The sequence below is a fragment of the Hemitrygon akajei genome, chromosome 8 (assembly GCF_048418815.1).
Source record: "Hemitrygon akajei chromosome 8, sHemAka1.3, whole genome shotgun sequence".
Classification (NCBI taxonomy): Eukaryota; Metazoa; Chordata; class Chondrichthyes; order Myliobatiformes; family Dasyatidae; genus Hemitrygon; species Hemitrygon akajei.
This window is the reverse complement of record NC_133131.1, coordinates 97166757-97193550: the sequence shown is the minus strand read 5'-3', so window position 1 is coordinate 97193550 and position 26794 is coordinate 97166757. Positions and strand designations below refer to the sequence as shown.

Here is a 26794-nt window from a genome sequence, read left to right as displayed (position 1 = left end):
ATACAAGTAATAGCAGAAGCTCTGAGTAGGAGCTGAGAAGCAGCAGCTTTCCTAACTCTGCCTGTACTACAGTCTGCAAAGCAAGATCCAGTCTATTTATTGGTTTCATTCCTAATTGGAAGTATTACCCCACCTATTATATATTACCTGTCCTATATGGAGTGGATTCCGGTTAATTGGGACACACCAGGACCAGTACATTTTGGCCAAATTAAGTGGTTGTCCCAATTATCCGAAGTTTCATAGAACTACAAGGTATTAAGCAGGCAATCTACTGTTTAACTGAGTAACAAATTATGTACTTAAATGAAATGCAGAACAAATTAGAATACCAATTGTACTTTCAGCCTGATCGACTGATGTCCCAATTAAACAAATACTCTATCTTGAAATCTTAGTTTTTCAGCTTTGTAACAACAGTTAGATTGTACCTATTTGTGACTATTTGTATCATTAATTTATTTACTTTGTGTATCTAGTACTTTTACAATGGCCGCCTTAACGCTTTTGTGTACTCTGATGCTATTTGTTGCTTGGCTTTCTGCATGCTTTGTTTTGCCTGCCGTATTTCTAACTTACAGCTTTGTTTCTCTCCCTTCTGTCTGTCCACTACTTTCAATCTTCCTCCCTGCTAACCCTCCTCAAAGATGCTACCAGACACCTCACAATATATTTGCCCTGGCTTGACTTCAGCAGCATTGCACTATTCCAGAAATACTCCTGGAAGTCTCAAAGGTCAACAAGCAGCTTGCAGCATTTGTAGCTGTTTTCATTGTGAGGCATAAAACAGATTTTGTTCTTTCATTTGAGTTGGCTCAAAGTGTGCTCAGTTTAGCTCAGATTGTGGTTTATATTTTGCAAAAGCAATAGGTGGTTTAGAGCTATTCAGCTAGGCTGCTTTCTGTGAAAATATCCCAATGGAATGAGAAATTTATTCTAACTAAAGCAGCAAGTGTAGGATTTAGTAAGCATGTGCAGAATATAAATAACCAATATCATCTGTCGTTGATAGTGCCAACACTTTTAATCCTTTGGGACAAAGGGATAATTTAGATAAATTATTGGTATTGCAATTATGATGTGAACCATGTAATTTCACTTACTTAATTTCTCATTTTACTGAAGGAAGAACTGAGGGAGTTGAGAGAAAATCCCAGTGACCCTCTAGCAGAGCAAGAAATTATCAACAGTATTGAAGAAATATATTTCAGCAATGATTCATTTGATGTTGTAGAGCATGAACTGGAGGTAACTGTGGAATATTTATTTCTTAAATTTATCAAATAGACTTTTGAAAGTAACAAATGTTTTACTTGGTAAACATTTCTCCTCAAAAGAACTAATTTATTTAAAGTTTACTTTGATTTGTGCCTCAATTAATGGATAGTCAAGGATTGAACAATATCTTCGTAACACACACACAATACTGGAGGAACTCAGCAGGTCAGGCAGTGCCAATGGAAATGAATAAAGAGTCGATGTTTTGGGCCAAGACCCTTCTTCAGGACAGAAAAGGAAGGGGAAAGATGTCAGAATATGGTGGTGGGTGGAGGGGAAGGAGGATGGTTGGAAGGTGGTAGGTGAAGCCAGGTGAGTGAGAAAGGTAAACAGATGGAGAAGAAGAAATCCAATAGGGTTTGTAACATGGGTTGAAGAAGCTACCTGAGGGGGAAATCAGATAAACTATAATATGCTTCTGTTTGCTGAGATTTCAGATATTTCTAATAACTTCCAAGACCCTACCTAGTTCTAAATTTCAAATAGAAAATCAAAAGGATAAAGATCACATTTTATCGCATCCTCTTTAAAAGATTTTACTGTGATATACAGCAGCAGAAGATTCTGTGCCATGTTTTGTTCTTCGTGTGTTGCTTTACTAATGCAATGAATATTTTCTAATGTTTGCTGAAGATATCTTGTCTGTCTACAGAAACTCCCGTCTGTTCTCAACCTTCAAGATCTAGAAGAATACAGAGATAAACTGAAACAGCAGCAAGCTGTTGTAAGTATATTATTTTACATAGTAATTGAAGAATTGGATTATAAATGTAAATTTATTCTACATCTTCTTTATCCTCTAACAAACAACATACAGTGGATTCTGGTTCATTGAGTCATCAGTTCATCGGGGAAACTGTTTACTTGAGACAACTCTGCGAGACCATGAACTAAATCGAGAAGATAGCCAGGGTTCATATTATTTGGGGTACTATGCCACTTAATTGGGACAGGAGATTGTTGCCGAACAGTTTCTAACTAGTGTCAGTTGTGTATGCTCGTGTTCAAAAAGCAGTGATTTTTGTTACTGATATTTGGTCAGAAATAAGCATTTAGATAATTTGGAACATCTTTGCTCACTGTGGTTTCAAGCTCAGCTTGGAGATGCAAGAAACAGCCAGGAGTACAAATGACAGGATTTCACTGCTTCAAATTGGGAACTTAGAAGGACTTGAACATATCGATAATCATTTCAAATGTTATTATGAAAATGAAGATTTGGAAGATACAATCATTGTTAGCCTTGTATGAAAGCAGTTTATTATCTGCACCAGGTTTCTGTGCTAATTTTATTAATTTCCAGTCAATCAAAAGAACACAGATGAATTCCTCTGATAATTATTAGGAACTAATGCAATTTTTAGTACTGTAGAGGTATTGGTAGTGTTCTAATTTGTTTTGTATTTCATTTAAATAGAAAAATTGTTACTCAGTTAACTATTTCCATGAGACTTCAGTTAATTGGAGCGGCCTTTGACTTGGGCCAAAATGACCTGGTGAGTCCAAATTAACCGGAATCCACTGTGTTCCCCAAAAATGAAGATTAGGAATTAAATGACAGCTTTTGTTTCATAATTTGGAGCTAAAGCATCACTGTAACTTTAGTCCATTCTCATTTTGGATTAGCTAATATTCCTGCAGCAAATATGATCAAGTTTGTGGAGGCTTTTATGATTTGTTTATATGAATATATATAATGAATATATGAAGCTTTGGAAGCTAATACATTGAAACTGTATCGCACAGTGATAAGCTTCTGCTTTGAGAATTTAAAACTTTTGAATCATTGTTGGGATGATGGATTTGCTGCAAGATTTATTGTCTAACCTTAAGTGATATGTTTTTTTTTGCCCAGTTCAAGGGCAAATGTCTAATCGTGTGTGTGTGCACAGTTTTCCATGGCTGAAAACTTTTACGTAACCATGTGGGTCTTTTATAATACTTGCAAGTTTCATATGAACATTATTTTTCAGGATTTATTTAATTAAAGTTCATTAAGGCAGAAGGCTGTAGCTTAACTGCTTTGCTACAGTTATTGTTGTTGTAGAGAACTTTTACGCTTTTTGCAATGCAATCAAATAACTTCCATGCATTAAAATAATTTCAAAAACTCACAATTAATGAGGACACTAGACATCCTCAGAACATATTATTCTTTAAATTTATGAGGTTGTGTTCTCCTGTATATTGAATCATTGAAATCTTAAAGTTTATCAGTAGATAATCTATCAGAATGTGAGATTGAAATCTATTCAGAGCATGGCTTGCATGCACTCTCTAGTGTACACATAACTTAGTTCAAAATCAATGCTCTGCTTGGCAGACTATAGTGACAGAGCATGAAACATTACTTTTGTATAAGTCTTGGTAGACATTTCTGTTAAGTTCAGCTTGTGTATAGCTTATTGTTTATCTTATCACCATAAGTAACTCCATTCAAAGGATATAGCAGGTGAGTTTGGAATGCATTGCTTCAGAGAATTAAATGAGACATTTTTGTCTCTTTAATTATCCTGTTTCAAATTCAGAATCAGGGTTTTAATATTACCGGCATACATCATGAAATTTGTTAACTTTGCGGCAGCAGTACAATGCGATACATGATAATACAGAAAAAATAAGTATATGTATATTAAATAATTAAGTTAAAATAAGTAGTGCAAAAACTGTAATTTAAAAAAATGTAGTGTTCATGGGTTCAATGTCCATTTGGATGGCAGAGGGGAAGAAGCTGTTCTGAATTGCTGAGTGTGTGGCTTCAGGCTTCTGTACCTCCTTCCTGAGAAGAGGGCTTGTCCTGGGATCCTTAACGATGGATGCCACCTTTCTGAGGCAGCACTCCTTGAAGATGTCTTGAATACGACGAAGGCTAGTACCCAAAAGTTCACGTATTTTCAAAGTATACTACCTCCCTCCCCACACAAAAAAAACAAACAAAAATGGAGCAGGCACTTCCAAATCCCTCCTACACAAAAAAAAAGAAAGATTGGGTGAAAAACACCAGATCCAAAACGTAGAAAAACCTGGAGAACACTCTCTGGGCCCAGTGGGAGACCTCTCCCTCTCCACAGCAGATCTGTCAGAAAACAGGCAGCTGGCACGCACCCTCCGCATTTGCCTTCATGCTTCAATTTCCCTCATTGCTTTAATCAGCAAAATGGAGTCGAACAACAGCTTGCATCCCATCCCGTAGCCTTCCTGCCAGAAAGTTCGTGCATGCTGCCTCTCTTCTCCGGAATCCTCTTCGAGACTGCAGAGCACTGAAACACAGAAAAAATAAGTATATGTATATTATGTAATTAAGTTAAAATAAGTATATTTCAATCTCCCTTGTCGCTTTAATCGACAAACATTGAAATGGAGTCAAACATTTGCTTATAGCCATGAGGTTCGCATGTGCAGCCACTGCCTCCTGGAACCCTCTCAGAAAGAGGAGAACGGGCTCTATCAGTTCCAGAATCACATCCAAGATGAAAAAACAAATGTAGAAGTGAAATATATAGTTTCATAATCTATCCAGAAGAGGTTGACTGAAGGAGCATTGTAGACTGGCTCCATCTTAACCAATGGAGCTGACTAATTTTACAACTTTCTGCAACTTTAGTCCTGTGCAGTAGCTCTTACACCCCCCCCCCCACCCCCACCCCACACCAATACCAGACAGTGATGCAGTCAGTCAGAATACTCTCCACGGTACATCTAGAGAAGTTTCAGACCAAATCTGTGAAACCTCCAATGAAATATAGCTACTGTCTTGCCTTCTTTATAACTGTGTTAATATGTTGTGACTGTGTTAGGTCTTCAGAGATACTGACACCCAGGAACTTGAAATTGCTCACTTTCTCCACTTCTGAGCCACACAGTCATGGGTGTAGAGAGAGTCGAGGAGGGGGCTAAGCACACATCCCTGTGGTGCACCTGTGTTGATTGTCAGCGAGGTGGAGATGTTACTTCCAATCCTCACAGATTGTAGTCTTCTGGTTAGGATGTCAAGGATCCAGTTGCAGAGGGAGATACAGAAGGTCCTGGTTCTGTAGCTTTTTAATCAGAACTGTAGGAATGATTGTGTTCAATGCTGAGCTATAGTCAATAAGCAGCATCTTATGTTACATGTTGAATAGTACAGCTCATTTGGAAACTGAAATGCATGCAACATGGATTAGTAAATTTTTTATAACTAAGTTCTTAAAGTTTCATTTGCATTATTTAAGTAAAAGTCACTAATGCCTGTATCTTGCATTACTGTGTGAATTGTAATAATATACTTTTCTTTACAGGTATCAAAGAAGGTAGCAGATTTAATCCTGGAGAAGCAGGCTGCGTATGTGAAGGTAAAAGGTCATTAAATAATGGGCGAGTAATCACTTCTATTCTATCTAAAACAAGCAGGTCAAAACTGAAGTTGGATTAAAATGAAATCAATAATATAATTGTATTTATTAGATAATAGAAGTTTAAAATACAATCAATCTTTTCGGGATCTTGTAAACTTTCATCGTCACTTTAGAATTGTATAACTTGTATTACAGTATATATCAATATCATATGTAATTCATTGCTCACTTAACTGTATTGAAATATTGTTCTTGGTGCAAATATAGGTGCAGAAGTAGGGAATACAGTCCCTTGAGTTTGCTTTGCCAATTGTTGATCTGGATTTTATTTTGCTGTCTCTAGCATAATCCTTGATCCCTGCGTCATTGGATAATCAATCAGCTATGGCCTTTAATGTGCTTAATGACATTGCATCCTCAGCTCTTCGTGGTAGAAAATTATAAAGATTTACATCCCAACTGAAGAAGAAATTCTCTTGCTTTTTCCCTGCTCTCTATTGTATTGTCCACTCTGAATATTGTTTTCAGTAAGAAAGCCTCTTATTCTTGTGAAATCCAGAGAAAAGGCCGATCTAAAACTTATTTCAAAGATTGAGTTTACAACATGCTGATTGAAACTGAAGACTGAATATAACCTGGACTTGGAAAAAAATAGTAACATTGTCCATTTAAGAATAGTTGCCAGAGGATAGGCAAGGGTACTACTTAAAAAGTAACTAAATATTCAAAAGAAATGTTATTTATCAAAATATATTCTTGTAGGAGCTTGAAAGAGTTACATCACTACAAACTAATCTTCAATTGGCAGCAGTCATATGTACAAATGCCAGAAGGTAAGAGATGACAGTACTTCAAAAGCCCTGTATTTGTTATTATTTCTGTTATAAATGTGTAGTTTTGTTATTTTTTTGTGATGGATCATCAAAATAATTGTTCTAAGAGATTACTGTATTTGAAGTGGGTTTTCAAAGGATTACTTTTCTGCATTGGAATGTGTATAAGCAAAAGTCAGTAGAAGTCTTGGTCTTAAAGATAAATGAAATTGGTAATTAATAATGATAAATGCAAGTTTATCATTATAAATGATTCTTTATAAATAAATTCTTGAAATAGAAGAATGAAGAGGAATTAGTTTATTATTGTCACATGTACTGAGATACCGTGGCAAAACTTGTTTTGCATGGCATCCATACATTTCATTTCAAAATGTGTGCATCATGGATGTACAAGGGAAAATCATAGAATGCAATATATAGTGTTAAAATTACAAGTAAAGGGCAGTGCAGGGAGAAAATATGGTGTAGGGGTTATGATGAGGTTGACTGTGAGGTCAAGAGTTTATTTTTACTGTATAAGATGTTATTCAAGAGTTTTATAACATGAGGAAAGAATTGTCCTTGGGCCTCATGGTGCTCATTTTCTGGATTTTGTATCTTCTGCCTGATGGAGGGAGAAGAGAGCTGGAGTGGAGTGGTCTTTTATTTTGACTGCTTTTCTGAGGCCACAAGAAGTATAGACATTGAGGGGAGGCTGGTTTTTATGATGGTCTGGTGTTGTCCTGCCTTTAAATTATGACTTAAGCGCAGCACTGAGAAATAATCCTTCTGTAGAAAAATAAACAGCAAATTAAATGTAACACTTGAACACAGAGCATATCATGCAGCATTTGTGGGAAGTGAAATGGCATTAATGTTTTGTATCTAAACTGACCGTAAGACATCAGAGCAGAATGAGGCCATTCAGCCCATTGAGTCTGCTCCAACATTCAATCATGTCTGATTCACTTTCCCTCTCAACCCTGTTCTTCCTTCTCCCTATAACCTTTGACACCCTTACTAATCAAGAGGTTATCAACTTTTGCTTAAATGTAACCAATAACTTGGCCTCCACAGCCATCCATGAAGGAAGAGAAAATACAGAGCTAAATGCTTTACAGGGCACCTAACAATAATATCAACACCATTAGAGTGAGGGGGAAAAAAAAGTTAAGAAAAGATTGTTTTAAAGGTAGTGATCCTGATCCATCATATTGTCAACCAGGATGGCAATTGTAGTACTGAGGACAAGTTCAAAGATACATTTTCTGGAATGATGAGTCAAGGAGTGAAAAAGGAGTGAAGTAATATGTGATTATTTAGTTGTCTCAGAATTAAGGATTCTCTAAGGAAACATTATTACAGTATGAAATAATTTTGTGTTTACATTTTATGGGAGACAGTTCAGTTGAAAACTAGGGCCTGAAGTTGAAATAAAGTGAATAATGTAACCATGGGCGGTAGATTGGCTGAGGTAAATTGAAAATAAGATTATAAACTCAACTGGCAGGTCAACAAAGGGGAGTAATTATTTGCATACCACCAAGTTCTCAAACATGTACAGAATACTGGGGGATAAAAACTACTGAAGTGATGCACCATGGGTATTTTACATTTAAAAGAACCACTGTCAAAAGGAGCAAGCCTGAGAATTTGAAGCATTAAAAAAACTTGGATAGAAATGGGCCAAATTGTCAGTGAATTAGCAAGGGATAGTATAGAAACATGCCGTGACAAATATTTGTCTGAAATGGACAAAAACAGAAAAAAATGGAAATGAATGGACTATAAGACATTAGTTCAGAATTAGGCCATTCAACCCAGCTAGTATGCTCCGCCACTGCTGATTTATTGTCCCTCTCATCCCTGTTCTTCTGCCTTCTCCACATAATCTTTGACACCCTAACTAATCAAAAATCTATCAACCTCCACTTTAAATGTACCCAGTCACTTAGCCTCCACAGATGTGTGTGGCAATGAATTCCACAAATTCATTACCCTCTGGCTAAAGAAACTCCTCTTTATCTCTGTTCTAAAGGGATGTCCTTATATTCTGAGGCTGTGACCTCTGGTCCTAGTCTCCGCTATTATAGGAAACATACTCTTCATGTACACTGTATCTAGATTTTTCAATATTCAATAGGTTTCAATGTGATTTCCCCCCTCGTCCTTCCAAACTCCAGTGGGTATGGGCCTAGAGCCATCAAACACTCCTCGTACAATGACCCTTTCATTCCTGGGATCATTCTCATGAACCTTCTTGGGATTCTCTCCAGTGCCAACACATCCTTTCTCAGACAAGCTCCCACCACTGCTCTCAATACTCCAGTGTGGTATGATCAATGCCTTATAAAGCCTCAGCGTTACATCCTTGCTTTTATAATTGAGTACACTCGAAGTGAATACTAATATTGCATTTGCCTTCCTTTACCATCGACTCCACCTGCTAGTTAACCTTTAGGGAATCTTGCACAAGGCCCCCCAAGTCCCTTTGCACCTCTGATTTCTGAATTTGCTCCCTGTTTAGAAAGTTGTCTATGCCTTTATTCCTTCTGCCAAAGTGAATGACCATATACTTCCTTACACTGTATTCTATCTGCCACTTCTTCAAGTCCTTCCTTCTGCAAACTTTTTGCCTCCTCAAAACTAACTGCAACTCCACTTATTTTTCTATCATTGCAAACTTGACTATTAATTCCATTATCTAAATCATTGACAGGTGATGTGAAAGTGAGCAGGTCCAGCACTGACCCCTGTGGAACATCATTTGTTACCGACAACCAACCAGAAAAGACCCTTTCATTCCCAATCTGCCTTCTGCCAGTCAGTCAATCTAATACCTTTCTTGTAATACCATAAACTCTTAACATATTTAGCAGGCTTCTGTGGTGTTTTGTCAAAGGCCTTTTGAAGTAGTTGAGTATTAAACTGTAGTTGGCAAAATATGGTATGACAATCAAATCTGTGGGGGTAATTGGCATTTATGATTATGGGGCAGGTAGATTGTTCAGCAGAGGAGGTTTCAGGCAGTGTTTGTAATTATTAGGGTATGAGATCATCTGTAACAGTGGATATTTAAAGAAAGCATCTACCTGGGTGAGGAATGATACCAGTGACACTAAAGCATTGGTTCAGGTAGGATGGAACCATTTAAATTATTCAAGCCTGATAGTGGTCCTCTGAGTCCTGGTCTGGTATTATTTTAGTGCTTATAAGCTTGATCGGACTTTTACAACTTTACTTTTTTTTTTGGGGGGGGGGGGGGGGAGGGGGAACCTGCCTCTATAAACACCAGCTTTTTTGCTTGATTATCAATAATTAATTTTTTTGCCTTTCCCTTTATTTTCTGCCCATGGTCTTTTACTTAATCTGAAGTAATGCTACAAACATAAAACTTGACAACCCTGCATTAAGCAAGTATTTTTATCTTAACAAGGGAAGTATCAAAATAATGGATATCATCAAATAACAGTAGAGGTTCAGTGGAGTAAAACTGGATAAATCTCCAGATTCTAACAGGCTATGTCCCAGGATTCCAAAAGATCTCATTACAGACGAAGTAGATGCATTACTGATCATCCACAAGTTCTTGAAGTCTACAAAAATTCCCTCATATTGGAAAAGTAGTAATTGCTTGATGCTGCACTTAAGGGCCGCATTGAAACTTAAATCATGGGCAGTGTAAATCCAACCTGAACCTGCGGACTGCACTACTTTTGATTTGTGAACTGATTATCTTTAGTTATTCCATTTCTGGTATATGTACACAGCCCATGATACTTTCTGACTGACCTGAGAATTGAGGCCCTCCAGAATTTTAATACTTTTTTTCAAAAACTAAGAATCATATGCAAAATCCTTAAGCTTAAGCAAGTTCTTTTCTTTCCTTCCCCATTAGTCAAACTTATCAGCTCTTCATTCCATTTACTTCCTTTCTCTTCAAGCAGCAGCTTTTCCTGGTCTTTGGCTAGGTTGACTGATCTGCTCCGAGAGAACAATCATTTCCTGAGATCATGCTTCACAGCTCACAGGCTGAGTACATTTGGCTCCAAACCTTGCTTGCACAGGCTTCGACAGCATAAGATGGAACAAATGTCAATGGACATTCTTGAGATGCCTGACCTGCATAGTTCTTCCAACATTTTGTGTGCATTGCTTTGGATTTCCAGCATCTGCAGATTTTCTTGTGTTTGTGGTTCTTGAGATGCTGCCTGACTTGACCTGTCCCATCCAGCAAATGTTCTCCCAGTGATTGTGTGGGTTTTCTCCAAGTGTCTGGTTTCCTCTCACATCCAAATGACTGGTTAGTAAGTTGCGGGCATGCTACATTGGCACCAGAAGCATGGTGAAACTTGGCCCAGCACATCCTCAGACTGTGGTCGTTGATGCAGGCAATATAATTCACTGTGTTTCGATGGGCATGTGACAGATAATGCTAATCTTTGTAAAGCTAACTCTATAAAACTAAAGCAGTTTTTAAAATCTTAAAACAGATCAATTGTGTCAATAAATACCAGCACTTAAATTAACAGACTTTGTTTAAAGCAATGAAGCACCTGGAGATCTCATTAGTGCAGTAATTTAATAATAACTGGCAGCTACTGGCTTGGTCTGATCTGAGTGTGTGCTTAGCTTGGGTTGTATGTACTTTGAAATTTTAAAAAAAGACCTTAGGCTCAGGTCAAAGAACACACAGCCCAAGCCAAATGCATGCTTGTATCCTCTTGAGCTTGGGATGGAGTGTCTGGTTCTGAACTATTATTCAAGAAATAGGCCAGTTGACCAATTGGGATGATCTGTTGTTAACAACTGCTGCAATTTATCATTAAGATCTGATAACAGGCTACTCTGGAAAAACATAATACAATTAGACAGAGTCAAAGCAGTTTTAAGAGAGAAACTATGGCTAATTAAACTTTATTTGTAACTAGATTCTTAAAGGGAATCTAGTGGTTGTAAATTTGGATTTTCATATGGTATTTAATAAGGCAGCTCCTAAAAAATATTGCATAAAATAAGGGCACATTAGGGAAATATATTCGAATGGATAAATGTTAAGAGGCATAAAGGTTGACTACTGAAGTGTTACTCTTGTGGCACTGACAGAGTTATAAGTGGGTCTCTAGCTGTTCACAGTATAGGTGGAAAGGGAACATGGGAACCAAAACCCAATGAGTTTAATAAGATCAAAGGTAATAGAGCCCTGGTGAGTTTAAGGGGAACTTGGGAATTAGAGCTCCAATATGTTCAAGGGAGAGTTTGAGCAAGGGAAGGGACCTGGAATGTTTGAAAGTTATGTGGGAAGCAGAAACAGGTGAGCCTGATGCTGAGCCATGGGGTTTTTAAACCGGGTGGGGAGGGACATCAGGGTTTTACTGTAAGTTTTGAGTTGCTCCTGAATTATGATGAGGAACCTTTTGAAATTTTATCAAGATTTTGTTAGTTCATTTACATGATTGTTTAGTTTGTAACACATTTGTCTTTTGTCTTGGCAGGCAGTTAAATATTGCGAAGGAAGGATTCACACAAGCTAGCTTGGGGCTACTGGCTAATCAAAGAAAAAGGCAGCTGCTGATTGGGCTGCTGAAGTCTTTGCGCACAATTAAAACACTGGTATGCAAGTTTATGTATATAAGTGAAATATTTTGGTATTTTGATGTTCAATTAAATATTTTTGAATTTTTTTTATTATAGCAAAGAACTGACGTACGGTTAAGCGAGATGTTGGAGGTAAGCAATCAATATTCAAAATCTTCTTAACTTAGTGCTATGGAAAGCTAATCCAGTTACCAGATTTCAACTCCACTTAAACCTTCTAACGGTCTTAATTATGTTAATGTAAACCCGTGTTCTTAATTGCTTATCTTTCCACATGGCACTAGTCTTGCTCTTTCAGCCCCAAATTCAAATGAGACATAGGAACAGAATTAGGCCAATTGGCCCATCATGCCTGTTTTGCCATTCTATCATAGCTTATTTACTAGCCCTCTTCAATGCTATCTGTCCTTCCACCTATCTTTGTATCATCCACAAACTTAGCTACAAAGCCATCATCAATTCTGTCATCTAGATGATTAACATTTTAGATGAAAGGTAGCGGACCCAATACCAGTCACTGGAACATTAGTCACAGGCAGCCAACCAGAAAAGGCCCCCTTTATTTCCACTCTGTCCTGCTAGGCAGCCAAATTTCTATTTGAACCAGTATCTTTCCTGTAATACCATGGACCCTTGTCTTGTGTAGCAGTCTCATATGGCACCTTGTCAAAGGACTTGTGAAGATCCAAGTAAACAGCATCTACTGACTCTCCTTTGTCTATATTGCCTGTTACTTTGAAGAATTCTGATAGATTTGCATGGAAGATTTCCCCTAAAGGAAACCATGCTGATTTTGGCTTATTATGTGTCTCTGAATACACCAAAATCTCATCCTTAATAATGAACTTAACGTTTTACCAACCACTGAAATCTGACTAACTGGCCTACAAATTACTGTCTTTTGCCTCCCTCCCTTCTTAAAGAGTGGAGTAAGATTTAAAATATTCCAGTCTTCCAGAACTATTCCAGAATCTAGTGATTCTTGAAAATCACCACTAATGCTTCCACAATCTCTTCAGCCACCTCTTTAAGAACCCTGGAATATAGTCCATCTAGCCCAGGTGACTTATTTACCTTCAGACCTTTCAACTTACCAAGCACCTCTCCTTAGTAGTAGCAACTACACTCAATTCTGCCCCGACACTTTCAATTGCTGGCATTTTGCTAGTGTCTTCCACAGTGAAAACTGATGTAAAGTCTGTCTGCCATTTCTTTGTCCCCATTACTCCCTCTCCAGTGTCATTTAACACTGGTCCAATATCCACTCTCAAATCTCTTTTACTCTTTATATGTAATCTGAAAAACAATTTGTTATCCTCTTTGATATTTTTAGCTCGCTTATCTTCACCTTTCAGCTTTTCTCTTTTTGTTTTTTTAAATACCTTCTCTTGGTTTTTAAAAGTTTCACAATCCTCTAATTTATGACTAATACTTGTTATTTACCCTCTCTTTTGCTTTTAAGCTGTTTTTGACTTCCCTTGTCACACACAGTTGCCTTATTGTGCCTTTAGAATACTACTACATCTTTGGGATGTATCTATCTTGTGCCTTAAGAATTGCCCTAGAAACTCCAGTCATTGCTATTCTGCCATCATCCCTGCTGGTGTCCCCTTCCAGTGAATTTCGGCCAGCTCCTTTCTCATGGCTCTGTAATCCCTTTTACTGCATTAAAATACATATATATCTGAGTTCAGCTTCTCCCTCTTAAGCTGAAGGTGAATTCTATCATATTATGATCACTGTCTCCTAAGGGTTCCTTACACTTTCAAATCAAATCTGGTTCATTACAGAGCACACATTCCAGAATTGCCTTTTCCCTAGTGGGTGCAGCCACAAGCCACTATAAAAAGCAATACTCTCTCTTGGGATTGAGCACCAACCTGATTTTCCCAATCTACCTGCATATTGAAATCCCCTATGACTATCATAACATTGCCTTTATTGCATGCCTCTTCTTTTCTCTGTTGAAACTTATAGACCACATCCTGGCTGCTGTTCAGGTCTTGTATATAAATCTCATCAGCTTCTTTTTACCCTTGCCATTTCTTAAATCTACCCAGAAGGATTCTACATCTTCTGATCCTATGTCACTTCTTTTTAAGGAGTTGATTAAATATGTTTCTTCTAAAATCTGTATTTGATAACTTGGATAATCATGCTAGAATTTCCTCTAAGTAAGGCTCACTTCAGACATTAGAACTTATCTCTTTCTGTTCTCCAATATAATTTTTCCAAGAAATTTCTGAGAAAATGATGTCTGATCTACTTGAGTGACTTTTTTTAATGGAGGAAACATTGAGGATGTTGCACTGGATGTAGTTTACATAGATTTCAGCAACCTTCCTGTTGTGTTCTGCATGGTAAACTGCTCAAAGTAAAGTGAGGGTGGAAAATTGTTCTCAAATTGGTATAGTGGCAGGAAGCAGAGGCTAAACTGATGCTTTTGTGTATCTTGATTCAGGACTGTTGATCAACTCAGACGAGGGAAATATATTTGTGTCTCATGTAACAAACACTGGTGCTGACTATCTGTAATAATCCCAATCTGTTTTGTTTACTTTAGATAAATCCTGGTTTGTCTACCTGTTAATCTATCCCTCAATCTTCCCTCTTTCCAAGAAACCAACCTTAGCTTTTCTCACAGCTAGAATTCTAATCCTAGCATTACTCTTGTAAATTTCTATTGCATTATATCTAGTGGAAAATATGTTTCTTCTAATTCAAGCTATAGTTAAACTTTCGTTGTAACATGAAAGAACCACTGAATGTATACTGGCTGTATGTAACAGCAGCCAAGCTCATTGCACTTCTATGCATCCCCCATCATCCTCCTAATCCTTTTAGATACTTTCCAGCTTTTAAATTCTATAATTGAATCTGCTCCATCATAATGCATAATGATTTAAAGCAGCCCCACAACAATAGATGTCTTTTTTTTTGCTACGTTGGCATGTAGTCGATTAGAAATTAAACTTGCAATTTGGTCTGCCAAGGCCTTGATTTTCAAAATGTGTAATCAGTGGAAGCAGAAATCAGTTAAGTAGTGCTGTGCAGAACTGTTTAATTTGATCAGTTGAATGCAAGCAGCTGTTTCTTCAGCTCCGTCGCATTCTGGTCAAGGCACATTTTAAATACTGGTGTTCCATTCTGCTTACTGACTTCTTGTAACAACCTGGATGGCAGTTCAAGGAAATAAAATAGAGTAGAACTTCATTGTCTTTGCTCGAGACAACGGGATTGTGATGCTACTCCAGTCCGTGCAAAACGGATATTTGCAATGCATGCAGAATGGCTTAATTTTTTAAAAACACTCCGTATTTACATGTCACAAGTGACTTTGTCCATAACATTCAAAGGCCATTGACAAACTATGGTGTACCATCAGTCAGCTGCACAATAGCCCCAGGGAAGAAGTTATTTTTCAGTCTTACTCTCTTGGCTAAGATGTTTCTGTTTCTCCAAGCAGATGGCAGGATATTGAACAGATATGTCAGGGATGGGATGGATCTTTAATGTTGTTATGGGCATTGAGAGTTGTAGATTGTCTCCTGGTCCAGTAGTTGAGTCTCAGTGATGTGATGAGCTGTCCTAATCACCGTTGGAGTGATTTCCGATCTGTCTTACTGCAGCTGAAGTACCACCCTGTCATTCTGTATGTCAGTATGTTCTCTATCACACAGCCTTAAAAGTAGGCCAGCAATTTTTGGAGTAGATTAGCACCACAGGTAGTATATTTACTGTTGTGCCATCCCTACTATTGAGGTTGTGTTGACTGACTAAGAGAGTTCCTCGGTGACATTCATCTCCAAAAACTTGAAACTGGAGACCCATTTAAGAATAGAGGTGCTTGTTCAGGACCTCCTGCCTTCCTGAAGTCAATAATCATTTATCTTGATGTTGACTAATAGGTTGTGGTTCTTGCACCAATCAGACAGTTTCAGCATCTCCCCTCTGTATGCTATTTGTTTTTGTCTGTGACTAGGCCAAGTGCAAATTTGATGAATGACTTTGTAACCTGAGAAGGAGTGCAGTCACAGGTGAAGAGAGAGTAGAGATGTGGGCTCATTACACATCCCTGTGGGGCACTGGTGTTCAGGTCTGGTGTGCACTTGCCTAGTTTCACCATCTGGGTATGATTAGTGGGGAGGTTCAAGATCTGATTACAGGTTGATGTGCCAAGACCTAGACTGCGGAGCTTAACCATCAGCTTGTTTGGTAGTATTGTGTTAAAGTCCGAGCTGTAATCAATGAAAAGCATCCTGCCTGAGTATCTTTATGCTCCAGGTATTTCACGATAGTGAAGGGTGATAGAAATAGTGTCTTTGTTTGATCTATTCACCTTGTAGGCAAACTGGACTGGTGCTGGTCCAAGGTTTCAATGGGTACATTTAATGTCAGAGAAATGCATTCTGTATACATCCTGAAATTCTTTTTCTTCACAAACATCCACGAAAACAGAGGAGTGTCCCAAAGAATGAATAAGAGTTAAATGTTAGAACTCCAAAGCTCCCCCCAACTCCCCCCACCCATGCACCACGCACAAGCAGCAACAAGGCAACAACCCCACCAGCAAAAAAACATTGGCACCCCCACCAAGCACTCAAGCGTGCAGCAAAGCAACAATAAAGACACAGACTTGCAGTACCCCAAAGTCTATTCGTTCACCCAGTATTCAACATACCACAGGCTCTCTCCCTGATAAGGGAAAAGGAGGTGTTCCCATTTCACAGCGAGAGGGGAGACATAACACCATAAATCAGCAAGATGTTTTGTTAAAAGTCTGTTGCATCACTTTTACCGAGCTCTGTGCCTCTGGGCAAGCAGCAAGCCCACTGCTTCCAATCTTTCTTGTTCTCCCGCGACACATCAGTCGTCGCCGGCGGCACCAGTGTCGAATTTACCTGCCTCCAGAGCCACAAAACTCCAGCATCCTGAAGGCACGTTAGGCTTCTAGACTGCGCCCTTGGCATATCAAAAAGTAGCTGGTCGTGAGGCCCTGAGAGCGGGGTCCCATTCCCGCAAAGAACCAAAGTCAGAGTGTAACTCCAGGTCAGGGTCTTCAAAAGAACCTTGAAATGGAAAAAAGTGATAGCCAGGATTATGCCCTTGATGTGGGACATTATCAGTCTTTCCAAACACTTGGCAACCATGGGAGTGAGTGATACCGATAATCATTAAGATATGTTGCTGCTGAAATCCTGGAAATTAGCATGATAGTTGCTGCTTTGAAGCATCCCAGAATCCTAACCTGGGACAGCGAGAGGTTGTAAATACCTGTCAGAACTTCCGCCAGTTGGTCAGTGCAATCCCTGACGACCTGCTGGGATATGTTGTCTGCTTTGCTACTCTGCATGCATTGACATTACGGAGTACATGCCTCACCTCGTGTATGTTCGATGCCGGTGCAGTTCCTCCGTCCGAGTTAAGGCCCTCATCACTGGTTCCTTATTGTTCTTATCAAAGCGAGCAAAGTTGCTTAGTTCTTCGTCCAGGTTGGCATCACCATGAGCCGAGCAGGTAAGCTTTTCTTTGTAATCTGAGATGGAACTGGTGCTTTCCCAAACATGTTGGCATAACACGTCACAATCTATACCTTCTGTCTATACACGGTGGTCTTGATGCCTCTCAAGATTCAATCTGGCCTCACTGCATGCTTTGGCATCACTGGGTCTGTAAGCAGTGTCACAAGCTTTGAGCAGGTTCCATACCTCATTGTTCATCCATGGCTTCTGGTTGGAGAATACCAGGATGTTTTTGGTGGTGATGACATTGTCTACGCAGAATTTGATGTAGTATGTAGCTATGGTTGGGTATTCCTCCCAATCAGGGGTTCCCAATCCTTTTTATGCCATGGACCCTTGCCATTAATCGAGGGGTCCGTGGACACTATTGAAGACTGGTGATGGCTCCCTTGGGCCACACTGGCGCTATTCTGATGGTTGGTTTCTCCTTGCTGCTATGGATACGTTGGGATCAGATGTAAAGACAGATGATTGGGCAATCCCAAGCGAGAGCATGGGAAAGGTCCTATATGCACACGATGAATTTAGGAAATAAAGTTTTAAGGTTAGCCTGATTAAAATTGCTAGTTACAATGAAGATACCATCATTGTTCTTGATTGAGCAGCTGAGGCTCGAGCACTAATTCCTGTGGTACCCAATTAGTCAGAAACAGTCAACTGAGATAGACCTGTTTATTGCTATTCTTTATTTGCTAGCTGTTAACCAACTCTGCCTTCACACTTGTATACTACCCTGTTCACCAGCCTTTCGTGTGGGATATCATTACTCTACTCAGAAGTGAGGGATAGAGCCTCCTCCAGTTTTAATAAAGATTCTCTAAACTGAATTTCAAATAATTTTATCTCAATGATTTTTGTTATTAAGGAAGAAGATTATCCTGGTGCAATACAGCTCTGTTTGGAATGTCAGAAAGCAGCTAGTACATTTAAACACTACAGTTGCATAAGGTAAGTCTAACCTACAAATCTACATTTGAAATAACTAATATTGAAAAGCTATTGCTTTTCTTCAAACTTTTTCAAGCTTTATAACAAATGGCTCAGGTATTTTAATGTACTTTGGTTAAATAGTGCTGGAACACAGAGTGCAGTGCAGGAAATACTTTTGAATGTAGTCTTGGAAAATGTTCTTTCATTAGTTGACAGAACATTTGGGCAGCAATTAGTATTGATGATTCACAGTTTCAGTGATCTAGGTGTGATCCTGATCTCTATTGCTGTCAGTGTGGATGTTGCAAATTCTCCTGATGATTGCATGCATGGTCATCCTCCCCCCCCCCCCCCCCCCACCCCACCTCCAAGAGTGTGGCAATGGGATTGCTGAGAGCCACATAAACTTGTTGAGCTGAATGGTCTCCTTGTGTAACGAAAGAGGAATATTAAACATGAGAAATACAAAAATTGACTGTACACTTATTTGAAATCCGTTTATAATTTAAGGTGAAGTATTACCATTGTAGATGAATATAATGGGATACTTTGAAGGCGGTCTTAAGAGGGAAAATCATAGTGATATCTTCATATAAGAAAAAAATAAGGAATAAAACATTAGAGGAATAACAAAAAGTAGATGAATATTGTAATTTCTGTGACCTTAAGTCCAGGTAAGAGATTGATATTTTAAATGCTAAACATACTATTCAAGCTGACTACATGTTTTTATTTTGTAATCTCAATTATAAACAATTTTGTAACTATCTCTTTATTTAAGTTCAAAGAAAATCTTCCATCCAAATGTTTTTCAGCCTTCATGGAATATTGGCATCTGGTTCATCAGCTTCAATTTTCGCTTTAAAAGTAAATTCCTCTTTCTGTTTAGAACGTTTGCTCCATTTCCATACGAGGTGCAAAGCGTGAAATGCCCACAAAATTATGTCAGATGATGGTTTGAATCAGTAATTGAATTATTACTAATTCTTTGTGCTAAATCTGGCATCCCTTTTCAAGAAATGTTAACTTGTGATCCTCTCTAAAATTTGGCATGCAATTGCTAGTTGTTTGGAGTGCAAATAACTGGTGCGTAATGGTGACAAAGGTAAACATTGGTTTATTTGAAGTTCTGGGAGCAAAAAGGCTGGTTACATTGAGTAAGTTCAGTGTAATTTGTGATGTAAATTCAATCTCTAATTCTCTAAGTTCATATCTTTTCTGACAGCATACAACCTGAAATATGTAGTATCGTACATTTGTCAACTTAGTTCTTTAATATTTTCTCTTTCATTTGAGATTCACTGTGTTCCTGCATTCACACCACCTTAAAATTCTGGTACTCCATCATTCATAAACATGTTAACTGTTTGTTTCAGCCATGACATACATACAATGGTAAACTCTGATTCACCTGTTCCCAAAGTTCCGGAGTTTACTTATATTTCCATTTAAACTCCTGAAACTCCCTTAATTTTAATGTCTTGAACTTTCACGTGGCCTTGCTATTCCCTTTCATAGAACCATTCCTCATTATTTATATCATTCTCTTCTTGTATCTGTTTCTCCTCCCAGCCCAATGACTTTGGTCTGGTAGGGAGGAAAAGAATCTTACGATAGTTAACTTACTTTTATATTGTTAAAACTTTAAACTGATTACTTTTTGGCTCTCTGCAAAATTACAAGGGTGATTGATAACCTCAAGCCATATCTTCAACATTTGTAGCTCCAGGCCTCATTAAAATGTACTCTGTTATCCTGGCTACTTTGTTTTTAAAGAAAGTCTACAGAACTGATTACAGTTCCCCTATTAAATATGAGTGTTCTGTTCATTTTTTATCTGTAAGTGGAATCAAACCTACCTTGGGTGGTTGCAGCTAGATTTGGTTTTGCTCTGATATGCTGAATTCTAACCCTGTATATCTAAAATTTCACTTCCATGTAATTATTACGGGGGCTAAGTTAGAAAACACCAGAAAACAAGGTAAATTGATCATGGTAAATTGCCCTGAGTCAGTTGGTATGCGTTACAGTCATGCGGAGTTAATGGAAATATGAGGAGAATAAAAAATAGCATTAATGAAGGATCTGTGTTTGAGGGACAGCATGGATTTTGGGAGGGGTAGATAAATTCATGGTAACAATTAAAACTATTGATTTGTATTTAAGCAACACTCAGCTTCATTTGGATGGAGATTGAATTAAATGTAAGGTGTAGGCGTTGTGCAGTATTGAGTTGAAAGAGGAGAACTTTTTGTGCATCAAGTTATTTTGTGCACTTTTTAAACATGATTGTGCTCATTTGCAAAGTCTCTCCAGTTGGGAAATTGGGCACCTTAGCACAGATGTAGTTGGAGATGGTCCAGAGGAGGTTCATGAGAATTTTTCCACGATTGAAACGGTTAACGTATGTGGAGTGTTTGGCTCTATGCCTGTACTCAGTGGATTTTAGAAGAGCGAGGGGGGGGATCTCATTGAAACCTATTGAATATCGAAAGGCCAAGACAGAATGGATATGGAGAGGTTGTTTCCCATAGTGGAGGGCCAGAGGGCACAGCCTCAGAATAGAGGGATGTCCATTTAGAACGGAGATGAGAATGTACTTCTTTAGCCAGAGGGCAGTGAATTTGTAGAATTCATTGCCACAGGCTGTGTCAGCTGTTGTTCGATATTTTAAAGTGGAGGGTTATAGTTTTATGGTTCGACAGGGGTGTTAAAGATTATGTGGAAAAGGCAGGAAAATAGGGCTGAGAAGGATAATAAATCAGCCATGATGGAACAGAAGAGAAGACTTGATGGACCGAGTGGCCTAATTCTGCTCCTATGTCTTAAGGTAATTCCTCTCTGTCCAAGTGTATGATCCAGTACTGACTGAAACTTGTGCTGAAGTGTGCCAGTTGTACTTCTCACCTCGTCCAGCTGTTAAAACAAGGAGTGAATCAAAAACCAAGTTGCTGATACCACAGTGGTATTCACGATGGGGCACTGATATTCAGCCCTTTAGTTGTACTTGAGTTTGTGATGCCTGATCTGTTTCAACACTGGACTAGTTATCTGTGAACTTGCAACAACTTTTAAATATAGGGATTAGAGCTTCTGATCTTTGCTATATTATGGTCCTGCGTTTGGCAGTTGGTTTGGGGCCAGTAAAGATATAGGATTGGGGTGTCAGTCAGATTGTGAAATTTGGATGGGGGCAATGTCTGTGGCTAGACAAGCTGTAGAGACATCCATTTGCCATCTCTTGCACCCACTATGGAAGTCTTATGCTGCTGTGGCTGCAGTGGAGAGTGCATTTCAAGTTACCAGGCTGCTATCAATTGGCCTGCTTACCAGCTGCAACCATCAGGAAACACAGGGAGAGTGTCTTAATGGGGGATGGGAGGCTGTTTCATGGAGAGCATCCTGATAATTTTTTTAGAAGTTAATTTTCACCAGTTTTTAAACTTGAGCAGCTTTTCAGGTTGGGTGCACCCATTTAGCATTCCAATCATGGAAGAAATCCAATTTCTTGGCAGTTGTTCTTTGAGGCTTGTATGGAGAAATTCTTCCTTGAACATAAGATTTTAAGAATTGTTTCTTCCTCTTCCATCTTCCAGCAACTTGATTTGCATTGCTGAAAAATTGGTGTGGACGATGTGCGTTTAAATTCATTGGGTACTGGCATCGGTGTTGAGGAAGGAGGGAGCTGTTCCAATAGGATGGACTATGTCTGAACCAGGTGGAGTCCATCCCATTGGAATGGGACCAGATTCCTGGCAACCTGCATGTCCAGGGCTATGGACAGGGTTTAAACTAAGTAGTAGGGGGAAAAGTAAGGATAAAATAAATAGGAATGATAGCTTACCCCAGAATAAAGAATAAGACAAAGTTTTAAAAGAGGTAAGAATTTAACTTCAGGCAACATGAAGGCAAACTTGAGAAGAATCTGGGCACTAGGTAGGTTACACAATCTTTGAGACTCGCGATCCTGGGGATAGAGAATTATGACTATACTATCCCCAGTTACAAAACTGCATTTCTCTTCTCTCCCCCTCACCCCTCAAGCCCTTGAATGGCTTCCTGAACCACAGTGCCATGGTTCAGCTGCTTATCCTTCCTATAGGTCCCACTCCCATCTGCACAGGGAGCAAGAGTCCCAGATCTAATCAAGGGTTGAGGCTGCTTCAGAACTTCCGCTTGTTCCTAACGAAGAACCGCATCTGAAGTAGTTAATCTAATGGATGTGACTGCGTCCAGGTAACTCTTCCCTCCCTGATGCATTGCAGTGTTTGAAGCTCAGATTTCAGCACATCAACTTTGCACCTGATTTCCTTGAACAACCCACACTTGTTGCAGATGTGGTCATGAGGAACCACAGTGGGGTCCACCAGCTTCCAATATTATGCAGTTCCAACACATTACTTGATCCTGAACCCTACTTTATTTAATTAGTTATGATTTGAAGTATTTTATTTAAATACTTACTGTTTAAAAAAAACCTATAGTACAATGATAAAAAGTGTCTCTGTGGGATGTGGTAGAGTTAAAATGGCTGGGAATTGGGGGAATATGGCTGTTACAACAAATGGAGCTTACATACTCAATAAAACAATCCCTCAATCTGTGTCTGAGCCCTCTGCTGTAGAGGGGGCCACACCAGATACAATAAATGACCCTGATGGATTTGCTTGTGAACTTCTGCCTCACCTGAAAGGACTGTTTAGGGCCCTGAATAGGACCATAGACATACTGTAGGAGCAGAATTAAGCTATTTATCCCCATCAAGTGCGCTCTGCCATTCCATCATGGCTGATTTATTATCCCACTCAACGTCATTCTCCCTGAAACCCTGATGCCCTTGCCAGTCAAAAACCTATCAACCTCCACTTTAAATATACAGAATAACTTGGTCTCCACTGCAACCTGTGGCAGTGAATTCCACAGATTCAGCACTCTATCTTCAAAGAAGTTCCTGCTCATCTCTGTTCTAAATGGATGTCCTTCTATTCTGAGGCTGTGTGCTCTGGTCCTAGACTCCTCAGTATTGGAAATGTCCTCTCCACATTCACTCTATCTGGACCTTTCAATATTTGATATGGTTTCAATGCGATCCCCTACACCCCCTCATTGTTCTAAACTCCAGGCCTGAGCTTTCAAACTCACTTCGTATGTTAACCCGTTTATTCCCAGGATCATTCTTGTGAAGCTGCTTTCTCTCCCCTCTCTAATGCCAGTGCATCCTTTCTTAGATAAGGGGCCCAAAACTGTTCAAAATACTCCAGTTACAGTCTGATCAATGCCTTGTAAAACCTTGATATTACATCCTTGCTTTTATATTCTAGGCCTCTCAAAATTCACGCTAACGTTACATTTGCCTTCCTTACTACTGACTCAAACTGCAAGTTAATCATTTGGGAATCCTGCAAAAGACTCCCAAGTCCCTTTTCACCTCTGAACAGATGAATCTGCTGATGGAACTCAAGTCCTTGACAAATTGCAGACTCAGCAGATATGATTACTGGAAGAATGCCAAGTACAGTAATTAAGTACACATATAGAATGTCCTTGAATGAAGCTGCACTTGGGTAGAAAGGTGTGACAATGCTGGCTTTTTTTTTTGAAGCTACCACTGGCATTGTGCAGAGCTAGTCTTCACTTGCAACAAGGAAGAAAAAAAGGTGCATATGATTGATCTACTTTGGGTTAATTGTTTTGTTATAATGCATAACGAAATTGCTCACACAATTTTGTTTAGTATTGAGTTCAGTTCCAGAAAGGCAGCACTTGTATCAAATTAGTGAATTGATGCATCTGTCTGCATTGCATCTTTAGTAAACAAGCTGTTGGTTGCTTCATTTGTGATGAAGCTTTTTCTTCCCTCAGGAATGTTTCTTTTATTTGTTAAAGAGCAAGCATTGACTATTAGACTGGGAGACCAGAATAGAGTAATATTTCATTCAAGACACCATTCAAACTACATTACTCATATTTCACTCAAGGATCTAGTACCGTAAATATTTCTGCTGCATGAGTGAATTTTCTAATAATTTAATCAATTTTAATGATTAGAATTCAAATTAGAATCATTTTCTAACCATCTAATCAGATTATTTTAAAAACCTGGCATAGCCTCTTTATTAATCTCAATTTTATGGGTTGAATGTGATTAACATTTTTAGTCCAACCAGTGGTATTCACATATTAATTTGCACATGGTAAACTAACTATTGTTTCTTTTCCTTAAGTGAGCTGAATTCAAAATTACAGGATACTTTGGAACAAATTGAGGTAATGCTATTAAGTCATTTTTGCTAGAACTAATAAATTATATAATGTAAAAATGCTAGCATAAAGTTAGAAGCCTTAAATTCTTGTTGACAAGCTATAGAACATGGAGCAATGTAGCACAGGAACAGGCCCTTCAGCCCACAATGTTGTGCCAACCTAACTAAATTAGTAATCAAATGCTCACTCCACATAAATTATTCTTTTCTACATGTACAATGTCTGTGTCCTTCCATTTCCTGCATATTTGTGTGTTTCTTTGAGCCTCTTGAATACCTCTATTGTATTTGCCTCCATCACCACTGCAGCCAGTGCATTCCAGGCACTCACCACACTGTATAAACAAAAACTTGCCCCACATGTCCTTTGAACTTCCCCTCACTTACCTTTAAATAGAAACCCTCTGATTTTTGACTTTTTAACCTTACTCTAAGGACACTGGCTGTCTACACTATCTGTGCTTCTCATTTTGTAGAGCTCTATCAATCTCCCCTTAGCCTCCGCCACTCCAGAGAAAGTAACACAAGTTTATCCAATCTCGGTTTATATCGTGCACACACACTCTAATCCAGGCAGCAACGCGCTAAACCTTTTCTGTACCCTCTCCAGAGCCTTGACACCCTTCTAATGCGGTGACCAGAATTGAATGCCATGTTGCAGATGTGGACTAACTGGTGTTTTATAAAGCTGCAATGTAATTTTCTGACTTTTGAACTCCATTCCTAAACTAATAGTCAAATATACTATATATGTACCTTCTTGATCAGCCTATTAACCTTGTGCAGTCACTTTGAGGGAGCTATGGACTTGGATCTCAAGAACTCTCTGCACATCAACACCGTTAAGGGTCCTGCCAGTAAAAGTGTACTGTCTCTTTTTATTTGAACTCCTAAAGTACAATCCCTCACACTTGGCATGGTTAAACTCTATATGCCATTTGTTTGCACATATCTTCAACTTGTCTATATCCTACTGTATTCCACGCTGTCTATAACACCACCAAACTTCGTATGTTTTCTTTCCAGGTCATTTACCACAAAACAGCAGAGGTCCCAGTGCAGATCCCTGTGGAATATCACTAGCCACAGACCTCCAGCCAGAATAATTTCTGTTGACCACTACTTTATCTTCTATGGGGAAAGCCTATTTTGAATCCAAATGGCCAAATCACTGGGGATTCTGTTCCAATGTTATGGATGAGCCTCCCATGAGCAAACTTGCCATGTGCCTTACTAAAATCCATGTAGACAATATCCACAGTTCTTCATTTATCACATTTGTCACCTCCTTGAGAAACTCAATAAAATTCGCAAGACGTAACTTGCCCGGCAGAAGGCCATGTTGATGGTCCCTAATTAAGCTATGGTTTTCTAATGTTCATAAATTCCATCTCACAGAATCGTCTCTGAATAGCTTCCCCTCTCTAAGTAACTTCCTGCTGCTGACGTGAGACTCACCGGTTAATAGTTTCCAGAATTAACCTTATTTCCTTTCTTGGATAATCGGACATTAGCTACTCAGTAGTCTAACAGACCTCAACTGTGGCTGGAGTGGACACACGTGTTAGTCAAGGCTCCAGCAATCTCATCTCTTGCCTCTCAATAATCTGGGGTGTATCCCATTATTCTCTTGGGTCTTATTCACCTCAATGTTCTTAAAAAGACTCGGCGGTATCTCCTTAATCTCAATGTGCTATCTTATTGGTGTGCTTATTTAAATTGTGTAAGTAAACTATGCTCTTAAAGTTATAGTAACTTTAAAGTTTTTGCTTATTTAACAAATTTGTTAAGGCAATGACTTACAATTGTATTATGGTACGGTCAGAGAACTGTTCAGATCCCTCCTTTCCCTCTGTCATTACCAATATGAAATTGCGTTTTTATTTTATCACTTAGAAAATGATCAGTTGTTTGTTTAGTTCTTGGTAAAACACCAGTGTAAGTTCAGGAGGACTTTTCTATAAAATGATTGGCTGAGACTGTTTTACATCTCTTGATCAGGCTAAAGACCATAAGGTGAGCAGGGAGTATGTTACCATCTAAAAGGCTAATTT

The 26794-nt window shown here is 38.7% G+C and overlaps 1 protein-coding gene across 1 annotated transcript in view; it reads left to right on the top strand.

Annotated features, from left to right (window-relative positions):
- vps50 (VPS50 EARP/GARPII complex subunit) overlaps positions 1 to 26794 on the top strand; it is a 203743-nt gene that overhangs the window by 45109 nt on the left and 131840 nt on the right. Inside the window, exons 3-10 of the mRNA XM_073054232.1 lie at positions 1126 to 1248; positions 1931 to 2002; positions 5556 to 5609; positions 6375 to 6445; positions 11923 to 12040; positions 12122 to 12157; positions 18413 to 18495; positions 24702 to 24744. Coding sequence (XP_072910333.1) covers positions 1126 to 1248; positions 1931 to 2002; positions 5556 to 5609; positions 6375 to 6445; positions 11923 to 12040; positions 12122 to 12157; positions 18413 to 18495; positions 24702 to 24744 — 600 coding nt within the window. The remainder of the gene's footprint in view (positions 1 to 1125; positions 1249 to 1930; positions 2003 to 5555; positions 5610 to 6374; positions 6446 to 11922; positions 12041 to 12121; positions 12158 to 18412; positions 18496 to 24701; positions 24745 to 26794) is intronic.